The sequence below is a fragment of the Pezoporus occidentalis genome, unplaced genomic scaffold (genome assembly GCF_034315485.1).
Source record: "Pezoporus occidentalis ecotype Australia unplaced genomic scaffold, CSIRO_AGI_Poc_V1 ctg44, whole genome shotgun sequence".
Taxonomy (NCBI): Eukaryota; Metazoa; Chordata; class Aves; order Psittaciformes; family Psittacidae; genus Pezoporus; species Pezoporus occidentalis.
Window position 1 is genome coordinate 1,447,613 of NW_026915769.1, and position 25,611 is coordinate 1,473,223.

The 25,611-nt window shown below is 39.4% G+C and overlaps 1 protein-coding gene across 5 annotated transcripts in view; it reads right to left on the reverse strand.

Annotated features, from left to right (window-relative positions):
* Nucleotides 1–8,966: 8,966 nt before the first annotated feature.
* Nucleotides 8,967–25,611, reverse strand: part of PACSIN2 (protein kinase C and casein kinase substrate in neurons 2) — a 56,483-nt gene continuing 39,838 nt past the window's right edge. For 3 of the 5 annotated variants that reach the window (XM_062634854.1, XM_062634855.1, XM_062634858.1), the window contains 9 exons: nucleotides 23,673–23,829; nucleotides 22,704–22,939; nucleotides 21,857–22,012; nucleotides 20,599–20,774; nucleotides 18,582–18,702; nucleotides 16,317–16,441; nucleotides 15,475–15,591; nucleotides 14,366–14,562; nucleotides 8,967–10,811 (listed from right to left, as the gene is read on the reverse strand). In XM_062634854.1, coding sequence (XP_062490838.1) covers nucleotides 10,699–10,811; nucleotides 14,366–14,562; nucleotides 15,475–15,591; nucleotides 16,317–16,441; nucleotides 18,582–18,702; nucleotides 20,599–20,774; nucleotides 21,857–22,012; nucleotides 22,704–22,939; nucleotides 23,673–23,829 — 1,398 coding nt within the window. In that variant the 3' untranslated portion in view covers nucleotides 8,967–10,698. The remainder of the gene's footprint in view (nucleotides 10,812–14,365; nucleotides 14,563–15,474; nucleotides 15,592–16,316; nucleotides 16,442–18,581; nucleotides 18,703–20,598; nucleotides 20,775–21,856; nucleotides 22,013–22,703; nucleotides 22,940–23,672; nucleotides 23,830–25,611) is intronic. The other 2 variants (XM_062634856.1, XM_062634857.1) reach the window with 2 other exon arrangements.

Below are 25,611 nucleotides of genomic sequence, written 5' to 3' on the forward strand. Positions count from 1 at the left end.
AAAAGATTTAGTTAAAACCATCTTTTCCTCTTCTCTACAGCCAGGAACAGAGCCACAGAACAAAAAGCTTACAGGTTTAAATTGCTTTTGGAAGCAGCATGTTCAGATCATAGACCTGAACTCATGAATCTTCTCAGAATAGGAAACAATAATAGAAATACAACCAGGAAACGTGTAACACACTGGTAATCCATACCTCAAAAGCCTAGAGTGCCTGAAGGATGCTGTGCTGAGTATGGTTGCACCCAGTGACCTCGTGTCAGAGCTCTCCCCTCAGACTCCACCTTGAGGCACTGTCGTATTTCACAGGCAGGAAGCTCAGCAACGGCAGAGATGAACCCTCTTGCTGAAGTACACATTTGCTGGAACGCTGGCCAGGATGCTGCAGAGGTCCTACAGGAGCCACTCCAGGCCCCCTATGGCCAGCCCCATACTAAAGGTGCAAAGTCCCTGACAGTGCCCCTCACAAAACAGCACAAAGACAGCTTTGTGGCTGTACAGAACTCAGCTCAGCAGCAGTAAGATGATCCATAACAAGATCTTCAAAGCTTGGCATCACAACACTCTTCCTGAGAGATCATCAAATCTCACAAGGCTGTATTCCCTTCTCCCCTACTCTTCACAGACACTTAAGACTTCAGTTATCCATATATGGAAAAAAAAATTTAGACCCTATTTCTGCAATTCTGTAATTCAGTTTAGAAAGTCGAGGTTGGAAGGGACCCCTGGAGATTGTCTGCTCTAGCATTCTGTTAAAAACAGGGCCATTGTTTGAGGTATCTATCTATCTGTCTAAACAGTCAAGGTGGCTACAAAGAAGGCAGAATCACCCTTTTTACAAGGAGTTGTATAGAAGACGAAAGGTGATGGGCACAAGTTACTCCTAGGGAGATTCCGACTGGACACAAGAGGAAAATTTTTCAGAAGGACAGTAAGATATTGGAATAATCTCTCCAGTGAATGGTGGATTCCCAACGTTGGACACTTTTAAGATTTGGCTGGACAGGGTGCTGCAACATCTAGTCTAGGTGATGCTTTGCCTAAAAAGGTTGGACCAGACAGTCCTTGAGGTTAATTCCAACCTGGTATTCTATGATTCTGTGAAGTTCAAAGCTTTGCATGAAAATCTAGCTTCAGCCCTTCAGCCTCAAACCTGCCTCATCCTCAGGGCCTAAGGTACAAGAGGTTCACCATCTCCCACAGAAGCTAACAATCCCCAGTTCTTTCTGGTCGGCGGCGAAGTTGTTCAGGGTGATGAGACCCATTACCGCCTTGATTCTGGCCAGTTGGTGAGAACAGCCTTCTGCTGAAGCGCGTTCCGTGTGCTATCCCCATGCTGGGCCCTCAGCACTTCAATTCAGAGTCATGCCCTGCACCTGCAGCACCTTGATCACCAGGGGTCAGTCACTAGTTACCCTGACAGGCAGCTGAATACCCGAACAATTTACTTTCATTTTCAGAGCGTGGACATTTGCCAACAGCAGGCCAGCAACCTCTTTACTCTAGACTGACGCTATCACAGGTTGGGAACCTGATCAAAGTGTAGGATAGGTGTCCAAAAATCTATCTATAATGCATATATCCAAGTAACACGGAGACCAGAGTTAAAACATCTGAACCTGTAGAAGCATAAATTGTTGCCTATTCCATCCAGCAATCACCCTCCTTCACGATCACTTGGGATCAAGAATGCCTATTAAGAGACCTCCCTTACAAGTGAAGTTTACATTTCAGGAAAACGTTGCCCGTGTAATTGTAGGTTGCTCCGTACAGCGTGATCTCCTCCAGAAACACTTGCCAGATCCCATCTGACTGCATGAGGATTGCCATCCCAGCCTGCAGCCACTGGCCTCACAAGGAGGAAGAGTTGCCAGGAAGGAGACGTGCAATCTTGCCAGTTAATTGGAACAATTAACATCAGAAAAACAAGGTCATCCTGAAGATTCATCTGTCTGGCATGATCCTAAAAAAGTATGCTATTTATTGTCCCATACTTCTCCCAGCTGCGCTGCTGCCTCCCCAGGCAATAACATGCAAAGGCAGCTAGCGCCTGCCACTGTAGCAACCTGAGACCCAAAGCGCGTCTTTGGGAAGCACAGGCAAGTAACACCACAAGGAGGCTGGTTCTTCTGTCTTATGCTGGCCTCCGATTTCAGGAGGTGGTATCTATCTGTCCCTGAGCTGGGACATCAAAAAGTTGCTGGCTGCCCAGAGCCATCTTGTGCACACGGCCTCCATTCAGGCAGTAAGAAGTGTATCAGCCTTGATAGTGTTTAAAACCACACTGCACTGGTCCTACCTGGTCTCAAGCAGTGCCTCTATCCTAAGGCCATATTTTGCAATTCAGCTATGTGAATGTGCATACTAGACAGATTCCTGTTGCAGACTGCAAGTTCAGCTGATTGCTCAGACATGAGTTCTAGACAAGATGGGAGAAAAGCATTTAGCACATGCTTATAAACCTGAGGGAGGTAAGCAGGTGCTGTTAGAGGCAATCTTAGAGGAGCATGTAGGTTGTGGGAGAAAGGTATTATAGCGAATTGAGGTAACAGTAGAAGCAAGGGATAAGCTGATCCACCTCCATCAGGGAAAAGGCAGTACTTGTAATTTATTGGCTGTTCTGCATATTGAGCAAAATAATAATAATAACAAAAAAAAAGCCCTGCAAACAAACAATAAGACTTACTTGGAAGGGTATTTGTAGACTGAGCGCTGGAGTATACTCTGCTTTGGTGAGCAGCTGTTACATGCTGTGCAAGTCCTTACTCAAAGACCAGCACCTTGAGCAGGACTGAGTCACCTGGTCAAACATGGCTTATGTCCTCAATCCTCAACAGATTTTCATCTTGACAAAAAAACTGTCCAAGGAACATACTTCCCTTCCCTGGCTCCATTATCCACACCATGGTGTGCTGACATTTTCCTTGTCACTGAGAAAGAATGCTGATTTCTTCATGAAATTTTGAAAGTAGCCTCCATATCCTACTCTACCCCACTAATGGTGATCTTGCCTATCCCCAGAGGGGAAGCAATCTTGAGTCTAAATAATGGAAACCATCATAATCAGCCCTGAAAGGTGATGGAATGTTTCCAGGAAATAGAAGTGGGCCTCTTGTTCTTTAGCGCATTTGTGGTTTGAGTGGATTGCAGAAAGAGGGAAGGCATAGAAAGAGAATAGCAGCAGTGGAGACAAAGTGGACCACAACTTTGCTTTGCCAGTTATGCCTCAGTGTAGTAGTATCACACCTTACTAGTGGTTTCTAAGAATGTCCAAAATACACATATTTGTATTCCCAGTGCACACAGAATCAGTTAAAAATTCCTTCCATGACAGCTGGTCTGACAAAGATATACACAGTAGACTGCTATAGGTGTACCCTCAGAAACAAGTGCCTGGCAAGTACAACATTCCCTGGAACTGCTGTGTGTTTTACAAGTCCTCTAATGAGGTGCAAATGCAGAGTGACTCACTGCCAGCATGCCAGAATATGACATTGGGTGTTGCCAATCTGTAAATCAAAAACCAAGGGATCTTACTAACAACCCAGAAGGGAGTTCCAATTTGATACGGAGGGAAGATTCTGGCAAGCACAACTACAGGCTAGGCAGAGTGGACTGAGAGCAGCCCTGAGGACTTGGGGGTGCTGGTTGATGAGAAGCTCAACATGACCTGCTTGCAGCCTGGAAAGCCAACCATGTGCTGAGCCACATCAAAAGAAGTGTGACCAGCCGATCAAGGGACGTGATTCTCCCCCTCTGTGCTGATGAGACACCCCTGCAGTTCTGCATTCAGCTCTGGGGCCCCCAACATAAAGACATGGACCTCTTCAAGTCCAGAGAAGGCCATGAAGATGCTCCAAGGCCTGGAGCACCTCTACTATGGAGACAAGCAGAGGAAGTTGGGCTTGTTCAGCCTGGAGCAGAGAAGGATCCAGGGAGACCTTAGAGCAGCTTCCAGTACCTAAAGAGGCTACAAGAAATGTGGAGAGGACTTTTTACAACAGCATATAGTGATAGGACAAGGAAGAAAGGCTTTAAATTGACAGAGGGTAGATTTAGATTACACATTGGGAAGAAGTTCTTCCCTGTTAGGGTGGTGAGACACTGGAATAGGTTGCCCAGAGAAGTTGTGGCTGCCCCATCCCTGGCAGTGTTCAAGGCCAGGGTGGATGAAGCTTTGAGCAACCTGGTTTAGTGGAAGGTGTCCTTGCCCATGGTAGGGGCTTGAAACTGGGTGATCTTAAGGTTCCTTCCAATCCAAACCATTCAGTGATTCATGAAATCTACAGCTTCATTACCCTCCCAGTGCCAAAGGTTCCCTTAGGGCCAGAGGTATTTAAGTATAAATTGTACTTGATGCCCTTTGGAAAACTTGGTCACACTGAACAATTTGTCGCTGCTCAGAATAATATTGTGCATAATGAAAATATGTCACCTCATGACAGTTGTAGCTCAAAGTTTCAGGCCAGCCTCTGTCCTGGGTTCAGCAGTAGCAGTCATTTTTCTCCTCCTTGGTAGCTGGTGCAGGGCAGTGTTTTGACTTTCGGCTCAGGAACAGAGCCAATAACAATGATGTTTTGGTTTGGCCAAGGACTTTGTGAGCCTCATGCTCTGCCAGGGAGGGGAAGCCGGGAGGAAGCAGAGACAGGACACCTGACCCAAGCTAGCCAAAGAGGTATTCCATACCACAGCACGTCATGCCCAGGATGTAACTGGGAGTTACCTGGAAGGGCTGGGAGACTGCAGGGTTGGACTAGGTATTGGTCAGAGCTTGGTTGGGCTGGGGGGGCGAGTTATCAGTCAGCTGGTGGTGAGGTGTTGTATTCTCTTCCTTTGTTATTTCCTTTATCATTGTTATTATTGGTGGTAGCAGTAGTGATCTGTGTTATACCTTAGTTACTGAACTGTTCTTATCTCAACCTGTGGGAGTTGCATTCTTTTCAGTTCTCCTCTCCGTCCCTCCGGGAGTAGGGGGAGGGAAAGAAGGGGGGGAGTGAGTGAACAAGTTGCCTGACTGGGTTTAAACCACGACACCTCCCTCTGCAAATGATATCCTCAAAGACCCAACACAGTCCCAGACATGCATCATTCCAGGACAAATAATCCACGCTGGAAATCTCTAGAACAGAAAGATCAAGCACCCAAATGTCTACTCCCACCATATGGAAATGAAATTTAGTAGTTACATCAAAACCTAGTTGAAAGCAGTTTAACACAGCAGTAATACATTTTTACTTAGTACTAACACATTGTTTGTACTGATAACATCAAGAAGCATAACCACTTCTAACAGGTGAGGTTTCTTGGAGCTTTCCATTCTTGAAAGCAGCCTACATCTCAACAACATTGCTCAATACAAAGCCAAAAAGTTACTATGCTGGAATTTACAGACAGTCCTGCTGCACACTCAATCCTTACTGTGCTTAGGTAAGCCACGTCTATTAGCAACGCGAGGAACTTGCCAAGCTACAGCTAGAAGCAGCATCCCATTGCAAAACCCACCTGTATTTGCTGCATGCAGCATTTAATTGACAGCAGGGCAATCAGATTTCAGTGTTTTCTGCACAAGGATTCTAGAAATATCTATCATCATAGTACTTCGCAACTGATATGGCTGTTTACCGCACAGGGTTGGAGATTTCACAGGTCATGAAGAAAGGTGATCTAGCTGAGGTGACTGGAGAGTTGGATTTTCAAAAGGTTCTTGCTGATGTCCCTCATAAAAGCTGAAGTAAATTGCTGTGAAATAACCGAAATGGTCGTTTCATAAATCAGTTACTGACTACAGTAATAAAAGGTGAGAGATTACCAGTGTGTCCCCCAGAGGGATTCATGCATGGACTTGCAGATTTGGATATTTATCTACAAAACCAGTGAGCAGAAAGCTGGCAGTTTGTTGATATTAAATAACTTATGATCACAGAAGTGGAAAATAGCTGCAAAAGGATCTGGTACAGTACTGATTGCCTAGATAAAGCAACAAAGGAATTTCAAAAGTCAAATGCCAAATAACAATACAGTCTGAACTTCTCTAATGGGGTCAGAAGTAGCTGCTATTAAGAATGAACATTACTGGTTCCCTTTGTGGAACTGATCACAGGTTCTCTTTTCTGCAGTACTCATTTAGACCTGTATGAATAGTGTGGTGTTCAGTGAACTGAACTTTCAAAATTATGAGGAAAGAACTATATTTTTTCATAGGACCAACGACACAGATTTTTTGAAAGCTGAAAATATGTTTAAAATGTCACTATGTGTTCTTACACTCTTCCCAAAGCACCCACTAGTCTGACCTACTATAGTCATTCTTAGAGAAGAGGTTACACCTTTTGAAATGTGGCCAGTTGTGCAGTAAGACTTTCAGACGTATGTAGGTACGTGTAGTTTACAAGCAAAGCAAGAGGGCAGTCTGGGGAGTGTGTTCAGTATCTTTGTGTCAAGGTTTCAGCCGCAGAAATAATGATTTACAAGGAATTTTAATATTACTTTGTATTATGCGCACCTTCTCTAATAAAAACAGCCTGTTATTTGCCTGAAAAGATTCTCTTGATATTCCATCTTAACTAGATAAATTCATCAATGCTATCAATTACTGGCAAGAAGTACCAATTTTACACTAAAAAGACAAAGCACCTAATTCATTCAGTGATCATTGCAGGTATCACTGTGGCAAATGTAGTTAACTCCAGTTGGCAGCTGGTCACAAGTGGTGTTCCACAAGGCTCATTACTGAGACCAGTTCTGTTTAATATCTTTATCAGTGATCTGGATGAGTGGATTGAGTGCATCCTCAGCAAGTGTGCAGATGACACCAAGTTGGGCAGGAGTGTTGATCTAGGGAAGGCTCTGCAGAGGGATCTGGACAGGCTGGATGGATGGGCTGAAGCTTGTGTGATGTTCAACAAGGCTTAATGCTGAGTCCTGGGAGAAAAGGGGACTCGGGGGAGACCATACCGCTCTCTACCAACTACCTGCAAGGAGGCCGTGGCAACGTGGATGTACTTACTGCCTTTCTAACCTGGATGGTGGAGAAAACACACTCTCGACAGCCTGCAGATGATACCAAATTATAGTGTATAGAGGGCCACTGCTCAGTGGGAGATCAACTCTTGAGAAACAGGATGACAAGAGCCTCACGAACAAATGCAGAATGCAAAAATGAGCCTCAAAGGCAAATGCAGTGTCCTATACCTGCAGAGCTACTCCAACTCAGCAGGAAAGGCCAGATGCTGATAGGACCAGAAGAAGCTCTCCATAAAAAGACCAGAGTATCTGAGTGAACAACATGAATCAGGAGCATGTACTTATAGCAGAGGTGGCCCACAGCACACCAGCTTGTATAAGCAAGAGTATAGCCACCAGGTTAAAGCTACCTAAATGGAAAAGTGTGAAGACGGTACCAGACGGTACCAGACTCTGAGGTGTACAAACAAAGTGCAAGAGGAAATGTCAGAAATTCCGATGCATGTAAGGAAAAAAATTCCTCACAGTGAAAGTGAGGAACCATTAAAACAGGTTTCTTAGACAGATGGTGGACTCCTCTTCCTCAGAGATGTTCAAGACTCAGCTGGACAAGCCCTGAACAACCTGCTGTAATTGGCCCTGCTTTGAGGTGCTTTGAGTGCAACCTCGCTGCACTAGGTAGCCTCCAGATGTCCCCTGCATTCTCATTCTAATTTTGGCTACGATGAGTATATTCAAACTCCATATACTACATATGAGATAACATTCATGTTCTTGAAGCAAAATTTTCAATTGAATTCAGCTGTCCATTCAAAATGAGGATGAAACTAGTTGTTTTCATTTGGCCAAACTTAAGTCTGTTTCCCAAAGTTTGCATTTAAGTGAAGTTTGGTAAGAGTATCAAAACACTTTAAATGGCCTATTGCTTATACTTTGTCAGCAGTAATGTAAAAATACTATTTTAAAAATGTTTTATAAATTTGCCATTAGCTTCTGCTACTCAGCATCATGGAAGACTTTGTCCAGTTTCAGACACCCTCCTGTCTACCCCTGCGCTCAGTACAAGAGCCTGATAAACTTGAGCAAGGGCAGTGGAGGGACATCAGGGGGATGGAGCACTTGCTCTGGGAGGAGAGGCTGAGGGAACAGGGCTTGTTCAACCTGGAGAAGAGATTAGTTTGGGGGTCCCAACAGCAGCCTTCCAGCACCTACAAGGAGGCTACCAAAACACAGAGCCAAGCTCTATCCAAGCATAGCAGAATGACATACAATAGTCATCAACTGCAGTACGGCAGGTCCTAACCACAAATTAAAAGGGGAAAAATATTATCATTAAGCATTGTAAGAGTTTGAACAGAGAGGTTATGAAATCAGACTTTGGAAGTTTTCCAGACTAGCTCAAAGGCCTGAGCAAGCTTGTCTGAATGCAGAGTTGACTGTGCTTTAAATAGGAAGCCAGACTAGAGACCTCCCTTGGTCCCTCCCACTTGGATTCTATGGTGCGTTGACCAAACTGGACATCCAGCATAAGGTATTTTGTTTAGATTAAAAGATGCAGAATTGATGGGAAAGACGAGATGCAACTTTCAGCTAGCCATCACAAACACTACTACACCAATCACTGCCAGTCAACAAGACAACTCACAAAAGGAAAATATTCAGATGCTATAAATAGCTTAACTGCTCACCCAAGCTCTACCAGATTTGATTACACCACCGAAAGCAGCATCATGATAGATTCTGCATACACATAAAAGATGCGGTCTCTTTTTCCATAAAGAGTTATGCTGCAATGTCTTGCCAAGAGCCCCTTGCCCAGTGCACTGACTGCACCTCCCCTTTTTTGTTAACAGTAGCACAATGCCACTGATGTAATACTCCTCTTTATGGCCTGCTTAGACAATGCAGATTTTGTCACCTTGAACTGCAGTAAACCGCAGAGATCATTTGATTCATAAGACCATTTCATGTACACTGAAATAGTAAAAGGCGCATTCTGTGTATTTAAGAGATAACAGATTTTATTGTTTTCTAAAATATTTTACAATACAGAGACCCAAACCAGTAATTCCTGACAATTTTAGTAACCGTCTTGTGGATGAACAATCATGTTGGTAAGTTTTCCTTGACAGACATATACATACATCCACTTTCTAAGCTTGCACATTTTGGTTCATTGAAAATGACGACTAAATATATCTATAAGCTCAAAAGCAAACAATAAAATCCAAGACTACCAACAGTGTTTTATAGTTACCTCAAAACAGATTTGTTAGCTTCAAAACAGTGTAGCTTCCTAACATAGCATATCTACTTACCTGATACTTGGGTTTTTGTTTGGGTTTGTTTTTTTTTAAACACAAATCTGCTATAATTTTACAACCCACTTTAAATGTAACAAATGCATACTATTTGACACAATTACAGATGGCCGAGCTGTAATGGCAAACAAATGTAGATTTTACAGTGTTCTGCTACAATAATCCATGTAAGGACTAAAGCTAGTTTATATTTTGACCCATAGATTTATCCACAAATACAGATTTTGAGTATGTTAGTGTATTTACTGTACTTCTGAAAATCTAATCACAGAATACTTTGTCTATGGTACAGTAATGAATATGGCAGGAAAGCAGATTTAAATATACCTATAATTTAAACTCTTAAAACAGTCTAAATCTTATTGACAAAAAAAGGCTTGATAACTAATAGCCATGCTCTTTATATTTTGGAATATCAAATTATATGTACATATACACAACATAGATAGGCTCTTAATAAAAAGCATTTCATATATTTTACAGTCTTCTCTGTTCAAAAAAATTAGCCTTCACAGATTTAACATTTCAAATCACCCAAAAATCATTAGCAGTTTAAAGGAGATCATCTTTATTCCCTGCAAACATGTGCAGGAAATAGCTACTATTCTGGGGCTTACATATAATTTATCTTTCTTTTGAGTGCCATTTAAGTTCTAGATGGAAAACTCTTAGTTTAAATGTCAAACCACGTAAACAACATTCATAATAGAATCCCAACCCATGACACCTGCAGATAGCTCTGCTACAAATAGCCTTCTGTAACAGATATTTATTACAGTATTTGTTTTACAACTTCAAGCCATGCTGACAACATAGAAAGATTACTATAACATGGAAGGAGTTTTCATTCAGTCAATTGGTGACTAAATCTATGTCATAATTTAAGTATTGATTGATAAATCCAAGCATACAAAAAAGGTGCTTAACTACACAGCATTTAAATAAAAAAATACTGCATCTTTCAGACATCGCTAAGAACAAATAGAAAATTAATTATAATAATCTTTAAAATTCAAGTTGCGAGTTACTGAAGGTCACTTAAAATAACTGATTAAACAAAAGTGAGCGTAAGCCACATACCTAGGGTAGGATGAGGCACAAGCATAGAAATGCAAAAATGTTTAGGATTCACAATAACAGACCACATGGGGAGAAAAAGCTTAAAAATATTTTTCCTATCATAGTATTTTTTCAAGCTAACCCCTCTCCTTTGCATTGTGCACAAGCTGTGAAACCAGTATCAAATTATTAGTTCAAGCTTTTGTCTTTAAATCATCATGATTTCGACATCAAGCTCTCGCCTTTCCATTAAAATATATACACTCTATACATCATTCAGCTTCCTCTTACTTTAAATATATACTATACAAGCCTATGAGCTTCTGTAACACTTCTGTATTAGCGTTGTCCTTTGTCACTGGATTGGTTCCACATAGTTTGCTGGGTATAAGCCAACTTGTCCATTGTCCAGGCGTCCTTTGCACCAACCCTGCTCATCTTCATTCTCCATTTTAGTTAACTCATCCCCTGAAAAAAGAAGGAGCATTGTTAATAAACTGTAACCTTTTCAGTAATAACAGGTAGGTAATATGACAGTTATCTGCATGTCCACTGCAGACACGAAGATGCTGTATATGAGCGAATGAATGTCCACTTCAGCCAGGCAAAAGAGGCCACACTTAGTAATAATTATTTCTTTATGTACAACTTATTTGTGTCAATTTTTTCCCCTAGATAAACTGATTCGTGTTTCATCTTAGTTAGCAATAGCAATACATGCTGAAGATATTACTAACCACAATGCAATCCCAAACGGCTATAAATATACAGTCTTGGTATCATTTAGGAGAACATGAATTAGCCTAGGGACTATAAATTCTTTGGTAGAAATGGACAAGCTTCACATTAAATCCTTGCAAGGTGTCAATCTCCCATAGCTCCTCTGTTAGATAAAAAAGTTAAAGCCTCATCTCCTCCAGTTTCTAAGCTCACCAGAGAGCTAAGAGAAGAACATTAGTAAAGTGTTTGGCACTGCAGGCTGTACTTAGCTTATGTTGACATTTTACCACTATTTCTAGTGTGGCAAAATGAGAGAGTGTACAGTTCCAAGCATTCTCTCTACTTCTATGAAGTGCATGTTAATCCAGAGCAAAACCAGTGACTATCAAAAAGCCACACTGCATTAACAGTAAGCCGCAATGCAGTTGCACATGTAGTAGCAGCTAGGGCTTGGAAGCTCACTGATCTTGGAGGTCTATGAAATTATTACCACTTTTAAGCATCATCTGTATAACAGTTACAGAAAACGGTCTAACAACTGCAATAAAGACATTTATTTATTGTATAAATAAATATACAATAACACATTTTGACAACACTGCATGGACTACATTTACTGTAGCTATTTATTCTCAAAGGCAGAGACACAGTAGGGTGAGATATACATCTAGTAGATGGTTGCATCCCATCCTGTTACGTGATTATAAAAGCTCTCATAAGATAGGAATAAACAAAGTTATTCTTCCTCTTTGTAAGCCTCCCACAGTCATTTGCCAAGAAAAGGAAAGAAAGAAAAAAAAAAAAGGCAGAACAAACCGCCAAAAGATGTATGAAGTATTCCATTAATAACAAGGAATTCCATGTATTAAAGTACATTCAATGGACACTATGCAGAATATATTTCTACAGCATGCACCCAGAAGTGATCACAAAAGCTTTGCAGGCAGATTCTTTGAATACCCAAGGAAATCCTATCTGAGAATATCCATGTACATTTAAACCAATCCCTAAAATGCATTAATCCTCTCTTGACAGCTGCTTAGGAGTCTACAGAAGTCTACATAGGAACACAGGCATGAATACATTTTAAATTGTCTCCTGCATGACCTGGTGAGGTTTTTTTCCTTAGACTTTTTAAGTTCAGTGTAAACCTAGTCACACTAATACTTCTGCCTCAAAACTAAGTTTGACTGCAGCCATTCTGTAATTCAGCTTCTGTAAGTAGATTCTTAGCCTAGCATGTCATCCCTTCCCTATGATTGATACAATTGTGTAATTTGGTGTTACACTGTACTTTAACGCTCTTCCTTCAAAGGAATTAAGCTATTTTAAATTAAGCATATGTACATCCCAGAGTTCATACTCCCTGTACTTCATTTTTACAGACCTCACTCAGAGAACCACTTGGTTCAAACAGTTTGATGCAAAGTCACACAGCTGGTACTAAAGCACCAGATATCTAACTTTGTATTTAACCTTTATATCTCTGTGTATAAACATTGCATAGTTTTGCTACTGAAAGGCTTGTTACTGTAAACCCTTGGAATGCCACCCTCTTGCTTTACAGGCACAATACACATATTTCAAAAGGATTAGCATACTTCCATCCCCTGCTAAGAAAAAGCAGCATTAAAGTCTACAGAATGAAAAATAATCTTAGCCGCTGTGCATTCCAAAGAAAGCTCCAGATGTTTGCTTACTACTGTCCTTCTGTCAGGGCACAATTCAGCACAGTTAATAGACAAACCAATCCACTGCTCCTCTCCGGAAGCCTACAATTATCTACAAAGAAGAAAAGTCAAATGTCTAGAGGTTTCACTACTGAGAAAGGAGGGAGGCGAGTGGAAGGCAGGAGCACCAACATCTGAGTTGTGGGGCTTTTTAGTTTAAACCACGCAAACTACATTTATAATATGCCCTGGAAAAACACTGTTCTGAGCACCAGCTTGCTCCATAAGCAGATTGGAAGTCTGGCAGTTCACTGCTCAGGTACATCACTGGCTATCAACTTTCAGCTGTAACATCCATCTAAGACTCATAGTAGATGGTGCAGAAGTAGCATACTTCTTGCAAACCCCGTCTGAAACGGAAGTAGAACCAGAAGTTATCCTAAACTCTTTCAACACTTGAATCCTTTTTTTCCTCCACGACTAAATCAGTCATTACAGAAGAAAGTAAATGGCAAGCAAACAGGAAAAGGGACAAGATCAACGAGATTAACTGTCTCATTTGCAAAACCTGAAGTTCTGTTTGCTTTTGATAAACTACTCACATGCAATTTTGTTCTGGAATTCCTGGTCGGTAAAGTTTTAATGTGCGGCTTCGAGCACGACAGAAGAACAACTGACTGAAATTAGAGCTTGAAGGCATGATCAGGGCATAGATTTCACCTTTCATCACTAGAGGGTGCTGCCTACGGGCTGGCCGGATCATAAAAAACGAAGTTTCCCACTCTGGGGGCTGAGTAAGCTGCCTGGACACAGCGGCTGGCAGCGCTAGCCCAAGCGAATTGGAGGGCATCCAAGCATCCAAGGCATGCAGCCATCATGCCCTTGTGCCAACTTCGTATGTGTCAAATACTGTGGCATGTGTGTCTCCTGTCAGTTGGATCTATTCTGTTCTATAGCAGTGAGGTAAAAAAGGAATAGGGTATATGGCTCAAGGGAAATGCAACATCCTAAGAAGGAAGATGTATAGTAAGTGTAGCCTAATATAAGATGAAAACAGGTAAAGAGTGTTACTGAGCTTACATTTACTGAGGGGGAATGGAAAGAAAGGAAAAAGTTATCTGTCTATGGTTAAATACTGAACCTTAAAAAGTTTGCACTGTAGGAAGCTGGAGGCCAAACAAGGGATGCTTCCAGTTTAAAAAGAAAAAAAAAATCAGTTGATCAGATATTGTTTTAAAATTAACTGCTGTGTCTTTTCCTTTAAAAACAACAACTTTATAAAGTTGGGTTAACATTTCTAGACAGCTAAAAGCAGCAGCTGTTCCTGTCACCAAAAAAGAAAAGGAGAAGACAGGATTCTATCAGTTCTGCAACTCATTTTGTTTAATGTAAAACTGTAAGAAAATCTCAAACATGCATCCAAACACATTCCGAACAGATCAGAAATCAGTGCTTCTGAATGGGGGATACTAAGCAGCGCTATTGGGAGGGGGGAGGCTTAGGTAGGATATTGCAAGTTGTACATTCAGAGGACAGGTACAACTTCAGAAAATAAAAGCTGAAGAGAAAAGAATATTTATCAAAAGGAGAAAGGGGGGGTGGGGGTGATTTAAGTAAATGCTGTAAACTCACCAGCTTTGAAGCTGAGCTCATCTTGCTCTTGGCCCTCATAGTCATAGAGTGCACGTACTCTCACTTCCATTGCAGGAGAGGTATCTTCATCAAATGGATTAGTGTCTCCATTTGCATCAGTGGAAGAGAAGGGATTGTTGGACTCCTCATCAGACCAATCCGTAGGGTAGCCTTGGTTTTTCTCATAGCTGCTAACACTGAAAACAGATTTTCAATTACTCTTTTCTGCTCTTAAAATAGGAGACTAGAAATACCACCAAGATATGAGTTCCCCTAGTTAAGCTTATCCTCCACTCTAAGGCAGAAAAGCAGCAGCATTCTTGCAATACATTTACAAAGTTAGAAAAAGGTGAAATTAAAAAAAGGTATCAAAGACAACCTCCCCATGAACTCCAAAAACTCCTCTACCAATAAGCCTATATAATCGACAGGATTATTTACTCTAGAAGGTTAAAGGTATGCAGATACTAGATGACACGTATAATCTATTATCTGGCTTAGGATAAGACATTTACATTGCTTTGCAGAACTTTCCTCCCACATCTCTATGCACCTCTGCAGTAGCCTTCAACACTTTTTGCATGTTGCAATCCACCAATAGAGAAACTTCATTACACTGCAACAACTTGATCATTTAAACAAAAGTTCAGTGTTGAGCATGCACATGCCATTTAAGAGAGTGGTATGACACCCCCAGTATGTGCACTGAAGTAACAGGCAGCTGTTTGAGAAGGTCCTAAACAAAAAGAAAGCAATCATAAAAGCAGACTTATTCAGCAAGAACACACAGAGCAGTAAAGCTCCAGAAGCAGTTGCAGTACAAAAAACCTGTTGGTTTTAACAGTTTACAGGACTGGTAAAGGAAGGAAAAAAAGCAGCAGCAGTTCTGTTAGCAACTGCCAATAACCCCAGTAGTTTCAAACCATAGATCAAGGCAACAGATATGGCATCTGTTAGGAAAGACAAGTTAGGTTACAGTGTTGCTTACATAACCGCTTAAAAGGACTTCATGCACTGACCGGCATAGTGTTACAGAAACCAAAACCAGAAAACCCTGGATAGAGAAAGTGCAAGTGTGAAAACAATTAAAAAAACAACATTTCACCAACTTTTTGATCTTACTGTCCTCCTTTTCACTGACAGTACTCCCAGTATCTTCTTCATCTTCAAAGGGATTGTAACTTGATTGTACTGACTGCACTGTGTTACTCTGGACACTAAGACTGCTAATTTGGAAAAGAAAGAGCATTATGGTGACCCTATCTGTTTTAGAGTAGAACACTGACACTGGTGTCCCACTATGCAGTTTCTTAGCAGACCCCTTTTCCAGGCAAAAACCAAAACCATAACCAAACAGAAACCCAAATATCTATCAAGGACAGCTTAAGACTCAAGAAAGTTCACAAAATCTCACGCATGATACATTCCTCCAGAATTACAATATCCTTCGTGGACCACAATTTCTTTTTCCTACTGCCTGCAATAAAAGGCAGTGTGATTTTTCTAGCCATTTTCATTTCTTTCTACAGCAACTGATATTAACAATTTTATATTAATCACATCCCAAATACTTAAGCAACTAAATGTTTTGCAATCCAATATCTTAAAGGTCTTTTCTAACGTCATGGATTCTATGATTCTAAGATTCCAAAGTTTAATTGTCATTTCTAGAGATGGGAAGAGAGCAACAGACTTAACTACCAGAATAGCTACAGAAAGTTCAGTTTCTCATTAAGTTTGATCTCTTTTAATTGCACTTTGGTCTCTTTAATTAATTAAAGAGAAATATGAAATGGAGAATAATTCAAAAAATACTTTATAAGCTGCAGAATCACATCACAAATAACTAACATCTGGTTGGACAGTGACTTTTTGATCCTATAGAGCTTAGTGTACTTGAAGATAACAATCCTTTCCAATTAGTCTTTTTAGGCATGAAAAAATTAAATACCTGCTATGTTTGTTAGGCTGCGAAACTTGATCTCCTGTCTGATTAATACCAGTTAGAGTCACCCCATCAGAAGCCTTCTTTTTTTCTCTTCTACTGAGAGTGCGATTCAGATCTGCTGACCACTCCTGTCAATAAATGGAAAGCATGATTGAGAAATTTAATTGAACGATCACATTTAGTTTTCAGACTGAGTTACAGAACACAGATTTATACATACAACAGCACAATATGAAAAAAAAAAGTTACTTTAAGTGTTTCAGTTATAGTTCTCATCTAGTTCCTACCCTAGAAATGCAAAGCAGTATCTGTGCTACTCACAAAATCCCAAGGTTACCTGTACTACCCTGCTTAGTATTCTGAACACCTTGAAAAGACTTAGAATACCAGACATCTGGCAGACAATTGGGGAAATAAAAGGAGTTGGCCAGTGCAGCTCTTAAAAGTTGTACTGAGAGCGCTCACTGTTTTAAAGAAAGCCAAGACATCTGGCTTTAAAAGGTAAACCTTACATTTAATTTAAGGAGGTATTATAACCTAATTTAAAATGGGGCTTACTTCTCAAGAAGGGCTCCAAGAGTGACCTATGAAGAAGCTAATTTTAAACTTGTGTATCACTTCTCCTGTCCCTAAGATCTGAGCCCTTATGGTACTTTACATTTAGTGAAACCTACTGTCCTTAAAAGCCATCCGTAAGAATTAAGGCTCAAATCAACACAACTGTTGACAAGACTCATGATGCATTTGTAAAGTATCTCCTCCTTGACGTTCTGAGCCATTCAGATGTTTCAGAAAGCAGACAGACAGGCATGATGAAGCCTAAACACAACTTGTACCTATCAAATCAAATTAAGCTGCCTACTTATATAAAGCAGGAACCAACAGAGAACAAACCGGATTCAAGCAAATATCCTATGCTTAAACATGTTTGATCTCAGAAGCCTTAAAAATAAAAAACACACAGTCAGGAGATAGTTTGCTATACAAAAGATACCAATTAAGGTAAGTATTCTTAATACTTAATGGGACACTAAGGTTTTGCAAGTTGCTGTTACTATTGGTTTATACATCAAGCACAGTCAGTCTTCAGTGATTTCTGGCTAACTTTTCAGACATACCTTATTATTTTAACTTTGTACAAATACATATTGGATTTCTGAGTTAGCATACTTTAAAGACCACTGACCTAAGCATATTTGCAGTTTATAATGCAATTTCATATTCATTTGATCATGCTGGTTTTTTTACTTACGTCATCCTTGTAGCATGTAAATGAGAAAAAACAACTTGATTAGAAACACAGTAACAGTATTTAATCTCTTAATTATAATGTTTATGAAAAAGGATGGTAATTTCCCCACATGGAAGTAACCGTAGTTCAGCATTTCGGGCAAAGCAACTCTGCAGTAATATTATAAGTTTTATTTCTCAAGCCTTCTAAACTGAAGTTGGTCAGTATTTTAAAAACCAACTGCTATTTTCCATTATGGTTAATAAGGGAACATTGAACTCTCCAGAATTGATGCTTCCGCTCCATTAATTTAAACCTAGAACTTACTGCAACTAAACCCATGATTCTGGTCAGACAAACTCATCTCTATTACAGCTATGTGATATTCTGGTAGCAAGTTCTGCACTGATACATTTTGGTACTTCTTTCCTGTAGTAGTTAGCAGAATACCACTTAAAAAAAACCTCCTTCCTTTTGAAGATGGCATTCAGCAATAAAATTACCAACTGGCTAAGGCTGTTCTAATATAACAACATCGAAAAAAATAGTTAAGATTTATAAATACCAATTTTCAGGACTGAAGTATTTATTTCAAACTTTTTCACCTCAGTCTTTCCTGCCTACACTGTAATTATCTGCTAACAGCAAGCAGATTCAAACTGAAGACTGACACCGAAGGGGAGAAGGATAACACATACAGCTGTCAGGGTGTATCAAATAAACCACGGCACACTCATTACTTCAGTAATTTTTTAGGTTAAAAAAAACAACCCAACAAAAAAACAAACCTCACTATAGGAATTTTCTGTTTTACCCCTTTACCTTTAAGTAGGTGTCTGATACAATTAACCTCAAAAAGCTGGGAGATAAGGAGAGCCCAATGGAAATCAAGAAATGAAAACTACTATGACTTGTAAAAGCAACAAAATTCACTGCCAGAAGCCTGAATGTAATTGTTACACCAGAAAGACTATGACAGAGGCAAAGAGAAAAAAAATAGACAAAACAAGTTTGGGTTGTAAATACTGGAACCTTACCTCAAACTGAGGCCAGTTCATTGACATCCCTGGACCTTGATTAGCTCTAAACCACCGCAAGTCTTCAACAGCATCTGCTGTTTTGATATTCTGTTCCAGTTCACGGTAGATGTTTTTGTAACTGCAAAACAAATTTGTCTTCAAATTTAGAATGATGTTTAGAAACATGGCAAATCCCCTAGTCAGGTTTAAAAAACAAAGTAAGTTTGTATTTCAAAGTTCACAATAGTATTCAAAAAGCTTATAGCAAGACAGACTTTTTAAAACTAACAGACCTATCAAAGACCTGCAAAAAAGGAGTAGTCCAACCAGTAAGCTTGCTGAAAGTTCACAAAACCATAAAATCCTTATTTGCCAGATTCTAGAATTCTGTGGACAATTCTTTAGAATTATGATTGTTGTATAAAGTAACTTCATTGGCTGTTATTAAACGTAGGATATACATAAGAATGAATTTAAATTACTGAATGCCAATCTTGAAATTTTATGAATTTAAAAGATTGTCTACAAGACAGGAGAAACTGTTTTTGTGCTAAGCCCATAGCACTCTGTGAAAACTCCTTTTTAATCCAATGAATCCATAAAAATAAAAATCTCAAACTTGAAATTAAATGGGTTAAACAATTTTCCTCTGCAGGTATAATATCTGCTAACTGCTTTTACTATTTCAGCTCCTCTCTGATTTTACTAACTGTACTATTTAGACAAATGTCAAATAATATAAAAAAGCACCTTACTACTTTTACTTATCTCTTAGGCTAATTGTTTTTCATTAAAGGTGAGTTCTCATAAGTAAAAAGTATTTTACAGAAGTCATGTTGCAGATGAAACTTTGATCCTCTGATCCTGAACCATGCACATGATGCATTTGTTCTACAGACAATGACTACAAATACAACTGCATTTCTATACAACTGTATTATATCAAAAAAAACCCAGTATGGTGCAACACAACATTTAGAGTATAAAGAGGTTTTAACACAACAGCCACAAGGCTTAAAATAAGAGACAGAGAACTGCTAGCCTGTATTCAAGCTAGAGAAATCAGAGAAAATCCTTTTAGATGGACAGAACCAAGTCGCACCAAATTTAGAATTTGAATTCGTTAGTGCTACATGTCAAGGAGTCAAACTCTCCTAAAACATACTTCCAGATTTCTCAGATTCTATATATTGCTTGACTGCTTTAATACGTATGCAGTATGGTTGGTTCCACACCCCCACAACCCCATTCATGGCTCTTTGAATGTATTTAAACAACAGAAAGGCTCGTATTTTTAGAGAGAGAATAAATCATTTGGAATGACTCACTCGCCATCGATTAAATCAACAATAAACTGGAGGTCTACGTCCGTAGAGAACAGAGCAAGGCTATTTTCTGGAGTTTTGTTCTACACTTTTTTTGTTTTGTTTTGGAGATTTGTTCCGCACTTTTGTGCTTTGGAAGAACAAAATACAAGACATGCTTTATACATATGACAGCATAAGGAGCAGACTTTGAACTTAAGATGGACAAGAGTTCAGCAATGGCCAACCAACACATCTTTAACATTTATCTCCTAGTTAAGATAATTCCTTCAGACGGAGGTCTAATATTTTAACAATAAATGTGTTTATACTACAAAGGTCATGCTGTCTCGCACAAACAAATTCTAGATTGTTTTCCACTAAACATGCCAGATACATAATACTCCAAAACCCTCCTTTCCCAATCTTTGATCCAGCATTTTCTGATCCTAAGCTCTGAATCCTTTTGATTTTGGCACACATTTGATTGTAGAAATGCAACAAGAATGAGATCTTGGTTCATTTAACACTGCATTAAATAAAACCAGCAAATGTTAGGGATAGATGCTAATCTGATCTTAGACAAAACAAAGAATTAAGCTCTTTCACTTACACTTCAAGCAAATTGATGTAACACATTAGAAACAAACAGGTTCCAAACTCTACTTGAAGCATGGCTTACTTTTCACTGAAAACTATTCAGCATTAATTTTGAAGTTTTGCAGTTTTACCTTGCAACATTAGACAAATCAAGATGTTTTTGCACTTCCAGTAACACTTCCCGAAAGAAACGTAAACGTTTTTCCTCAAACTGCTGACACTGTTCAAATACCTGCTCCATGTTTTCCATATACTGAGGAGTAGCATTATCTAATTCTTTCAGTGATTTTTCATACTTCTCTTTTGTCTAGGGGTGGAAAAACAAACTGTTAGCAATATATTTTATTACTATCCTACATAACAGACTTATCAATGTAGTAATGGGCAAGATTTAGACCAGAAGTTCCCAAAATGCATTCGCTTTTCATTACCACTGTCCCTATGCTAGGTCACAATAAGTTATCTACCAAAACTGCAGAATTGTTACAATAAAGCTCTAAACCTCTTCTCGGATTTTTAAGAGAAACCATGACAAATGTTAATGTAATATTAAAGATAAAAAACAAGAACCCACACAGCAAGTCAACAGACAGTCTTTCAAGTTACAGGCTGCTTACTTAAAGTTCTCCAAATAACTCCCAAGTGTTATCTATTCTCCTTCAGTATATTTACATAGTCCACTGGGAGTTGTGACAAAAAACCCAAACATTGTATACATCCCTGTGAACATAAATCGCAACTCTGCGAGCTCAGTTAACGGACAGAACCTCAGATGCTACCTAATTTACAGAAATAAGTCAGACAGGCACTAAAAGATTCCACATGACATAACATCAGTCCTTTGGATCACAGAACAGCATTCTCAGAAGGAAAAGATGTCTTTGAAGAAAGTCACACATGAAAAGCCTCTCTGTACCAGCCTGCTGAGGAGAATGAATGCAATAGAACATCATGTCATAAAGTGTAGTTAGTTATTTAAATGGTTATCCGTGTTCCTAAAAAATAATGCATTCTGCAGTCAAGAATGGCTACAAGCTCGGATGCTGTCAGTAAATTTTAAGCACCTATCTCACAGCATCTCAAGTGAAATAACCCTCACTACTAAATGAGTAGAACACTGTCCCAGAAGTTCCCTGTCTTGCTCTGCTTTGTTCCTTGCTGAAAGTATTAACATGAAATAGAGGCAATACATTATTAATTCTTCACAGAAGAACTTGGCAGTAACATATGCTTTGGAGAGAATACTATATTTTAGTAAAGAACTGTAACTGAAAGTGAGCTACACTGTAGTCCACGGCAAATTCAGGAAGGAAAAAAAAAAGGCTTAAATATGCACAAACTATAGTTTAAAATGACTGCATACAAATGGTATGTTAGCATACAGTATACCTTTAGTACATCTTGTTTGCTTCTCTCCACTTTGTCTTGTAATTTTTTAAGTTGTTCAGGATTTAGTGCTGGATCAGCTTTGCTGTTTGTTTCCCTGGATATAGCCAGTTTCTCCTCTTTGCAGGCCGCATGGTACGCTTTCTTTGCTGCTTCCACCTACAAAGTCAATTTGATTATTTGCATCTGGGACAGTTTATACAACAACCATCAACTGAATCTTTCAGCCTTATAATCATGTTGCAATGCCCAAGTGTCAGATTTTGTTCTCTTTCTTTGGATATTTTTGTTTTTAATTTAGGCCAAGGAACAAACAGTACACAAGAATCAACATAAGGAAAGCACTGCAGTACTTATGAATTAGCATTCTCTCACCATAGAAAAATTGTCATTCATGCATATTAGAGAAGTGTGGAACATTCTCAAGAAAAGGTTTACAGAGAGCCCCCACCAGAACGTTTTTCCTGATACCCATGTTCTCCTGCTTCCCTTCTTCTATAAACCTGTTATTTAAGAATATTATGACACTGAAAAAAAAAAAAATAAAAACCAAACACAAACACTTTCCTCCTGCTCATCTCTTCAAGCAATTTTTAACTTTGAAATGCACGAAATCAGATACTGTTAAAATGATAACTTATATTCCACTTTTCCCAGATTTTCACTGAAGTCACCAAGATTAGGAAAGACCAACAGAAAAACACTTCTTTTCAGAAGAGGACAGAAAGCAAGAGATCTGTTTAAGAAAGGAGGGTCCAGCAGAGAGAATAGGGAGTTTACTCCCTTGTAGAGATCTGAGACATGAATATACTATAACATAGGATATCTAATACATAATCTACTGCTGTACCTCTTTCAGCTTTTTTGCCCAAGGTTTCTGAGCTTTCCTAAATCCATCTTCTGCTTCTTTGGTTTCCTTAAATCCTCCCATCATTTGCTTATGAAAGGCTTCCTTCTGCCAGTTCTTGATTTTTTCAAAGTCTTCATTCATCAGTGAACCTTTTACTTCTAGATGTAGTTCACTCACTTTTTCAGCTTCTGACATAAAAGCACACCAAGCCCTTTCTACTGTTCCATACTGTGGGCCTAAACACAACAGAAAGTGTCATTCTCAGTAACCATCACCCACATGGAACTTATATTCCCAAGAAACTATCTGAAGCTATTGATTTATATTCACTTGTAAACAGCAGTATTGATGCAAACCTAGAAAATGGAACAATTGCTTTTCAGATAAATTCAGAATCTTACAAATTTTTACACCAGAACAATATTCATTTAGCCTGGCCTCCTTCTCCCTGTACCATGATTCTCAATATTCTACTTATTACCTCCTTAATGAGCTGATTTCAGCTTCTCAACATGGATAAGCAGGAAAGGACAAACTATTTCAGATTATACTAAAACGCTATCAGATTTGCCTCCATTAGAGCAGTGAAAATGTCTTTTATTACCAGTGTTTCCTCACAGCCACTGCCCCCTCATTATTCAGATACACTTTCAAACTGTGTTCTATACCAGCAGTTACCTAGTAGAAACAGCTGGTTCTCCAGCTGGATTCCAGAACTGAATCTATCTGGATACCTCAACACTGAAGGCAAGATTCATCTGCTTCAGTAAGAAACAAGCAAACTAGCAGAGGAGCAGGGCTTTGTTTGTTTTAAATCAGTAAAAGCTTCGTCATTTGTCACATTATTAAGCCTTTTGCAAAGGCTCAATTACAGGCTAAAAAAGCACACAATTTCTACATTGTACTTACCAAAATAAAGATATACAGAAACCACTTAAGGTTGCAGAGTTCAAAATCAGAATACACTACCTTTTTCCACAAGCTGTTTCCACCTTTTTGCCCATTCCGTAAGCTGTTGTGCATAGACCTTCTCTATTCGTGCTCGCTCATGAATACAATTCATAAGATCATTGCAAAGTCTGTGACCGTCATCAATCCGTTTTACTGTCCGCTTGTAATTTCCAACCTATAAAGAGATAACAATTTCTGCTTAAAAGCTCTGAAAATAAATCTCCACCACAAATACTGTTACCTAGGAGAAGATAATCTACTAGCAGGAATTAATCAATTAGAGCATAAGGTATTTTTTAATTAAACTTAAAACCTAACTGAAACAGTACCAGAGAGGCCACAAGTTCTGTAAAAAAGGTGTTAATTTTAAACGTGAAACCTTGTTTTATCAGTCCTGCAATGTAATTATCGCAGTCATCACTGTTGTTCTGCATTATTATTGCATGGTAATGTTTTAGATAATCAAGATATTCAACACAAATACATTTCCCTCTTCCGTGTTATTATTAAGTACCTAATGCCTTACGTTTATGGGTTTAATCTTTCAGGGTCAATAAAATCGCAAAGACATGCAAAGGAGCACTGCAACATCTGTCAAGCATAATAATAATTTCCGTTTAAGAATGCAGTGTGAAAGAAGCATAACCACTATATATACAGCAGATACCGGATATGCCCTTTGTTACAGCTGGGCTTCACTGCTGACAAACTAGATAGCAACTATTTCATAGAATCACAAAAGGGTTTTCACTGGAAGAGACCTTAGAAATCATCCAGTTCCAACCCCCCTACCACGGGCAGGGACACCTTCCATTAGATCAGATTGTTCCAAGCCCCGTCCAGCCTGGCCTTGAACACCGCCAGGGATGGGGCAGCCACAGCTTCTCTGGGCAGCCTGTGTCAGTGTCTCATCACCCTCATAGTGAAGAATTTCTTCCTAATGTCTAATCTAAGTCTACCTTTTTCAGTTGCAAATGTATACTGTAGTATTTAATGTGGGAAGATGGTCACAGCAATGACATGGAGCTCCTATACGTAGAATTAACTTGAGAGAGCGAGAAAGAGAGAGCGAGAAAGAGAGAGCGAGAAAGAGAGAGCGAGAAAGAGAGAGCGAGAAAGAGAGAGCGAGAAAGAGAGAGCGAGAAAGAGAGAGCGAGAAAGAGAGAGCGAGAAAGAGAGAGCGAGAAAGAGAGAGCGAGAAAGAGAGAGCGAGAAAGAGAGAGCGAGAAAGAGAGAGCGAGAAAGAGAGAGCGAGAAAGAGAGAGCGAGAAAGAGAGAGCGAGAAAGAGAGAGCGAGAAAGAGCGAGTTGCTCAAAGTACAAGCTACAAAGCATGAGGATATGGAGAAAAATGCACACTACATAATGAAATTTCATTATTTAATTAACTCCCCCCCCCCTTCCATTTGTGCATATACACCAACATGGAATCACCAACCTAGACAACTGAAGGGAAAAAACCCGATACTGCTCCCAGAATAATATTTCTGCTCATTTCAAGGTCACTTGGGTTGACTTTGTAAACATTAAACAAGACGTAAGAACCTGGTTAACAGAATTTGCACAGCCTATTAAATATCACATTCTTATCTACCCTAACCACCTGACTGAAAAATAAAGATTAGCAATAAGGCTGTAGCTTAAATATTCAAACACTTCAAGCATGTTTGTAATTTTTACATTTGAATCGTATCCAATTCACATCTTAAACACAGGAGATCACCCAACTTCAGGTCTGCATTTATTCAGAATTTTGTCAGCAGATGTAAAGGCAAGCCATCTGCTTGAGGAAAAACTCCTCAAACTACACAGAGAAATAACCCTAAGAGGGGGAAAAGCCTGTATTAAGTGCTGGGAAAATAAGTGACTGCTGATAAATACAGGCATATGTTAGGACTCCTGACCAAAGCTGGGGAGAAAGAAGAAACTGAAGCCTGTAATAACAGGACAAAACCAAT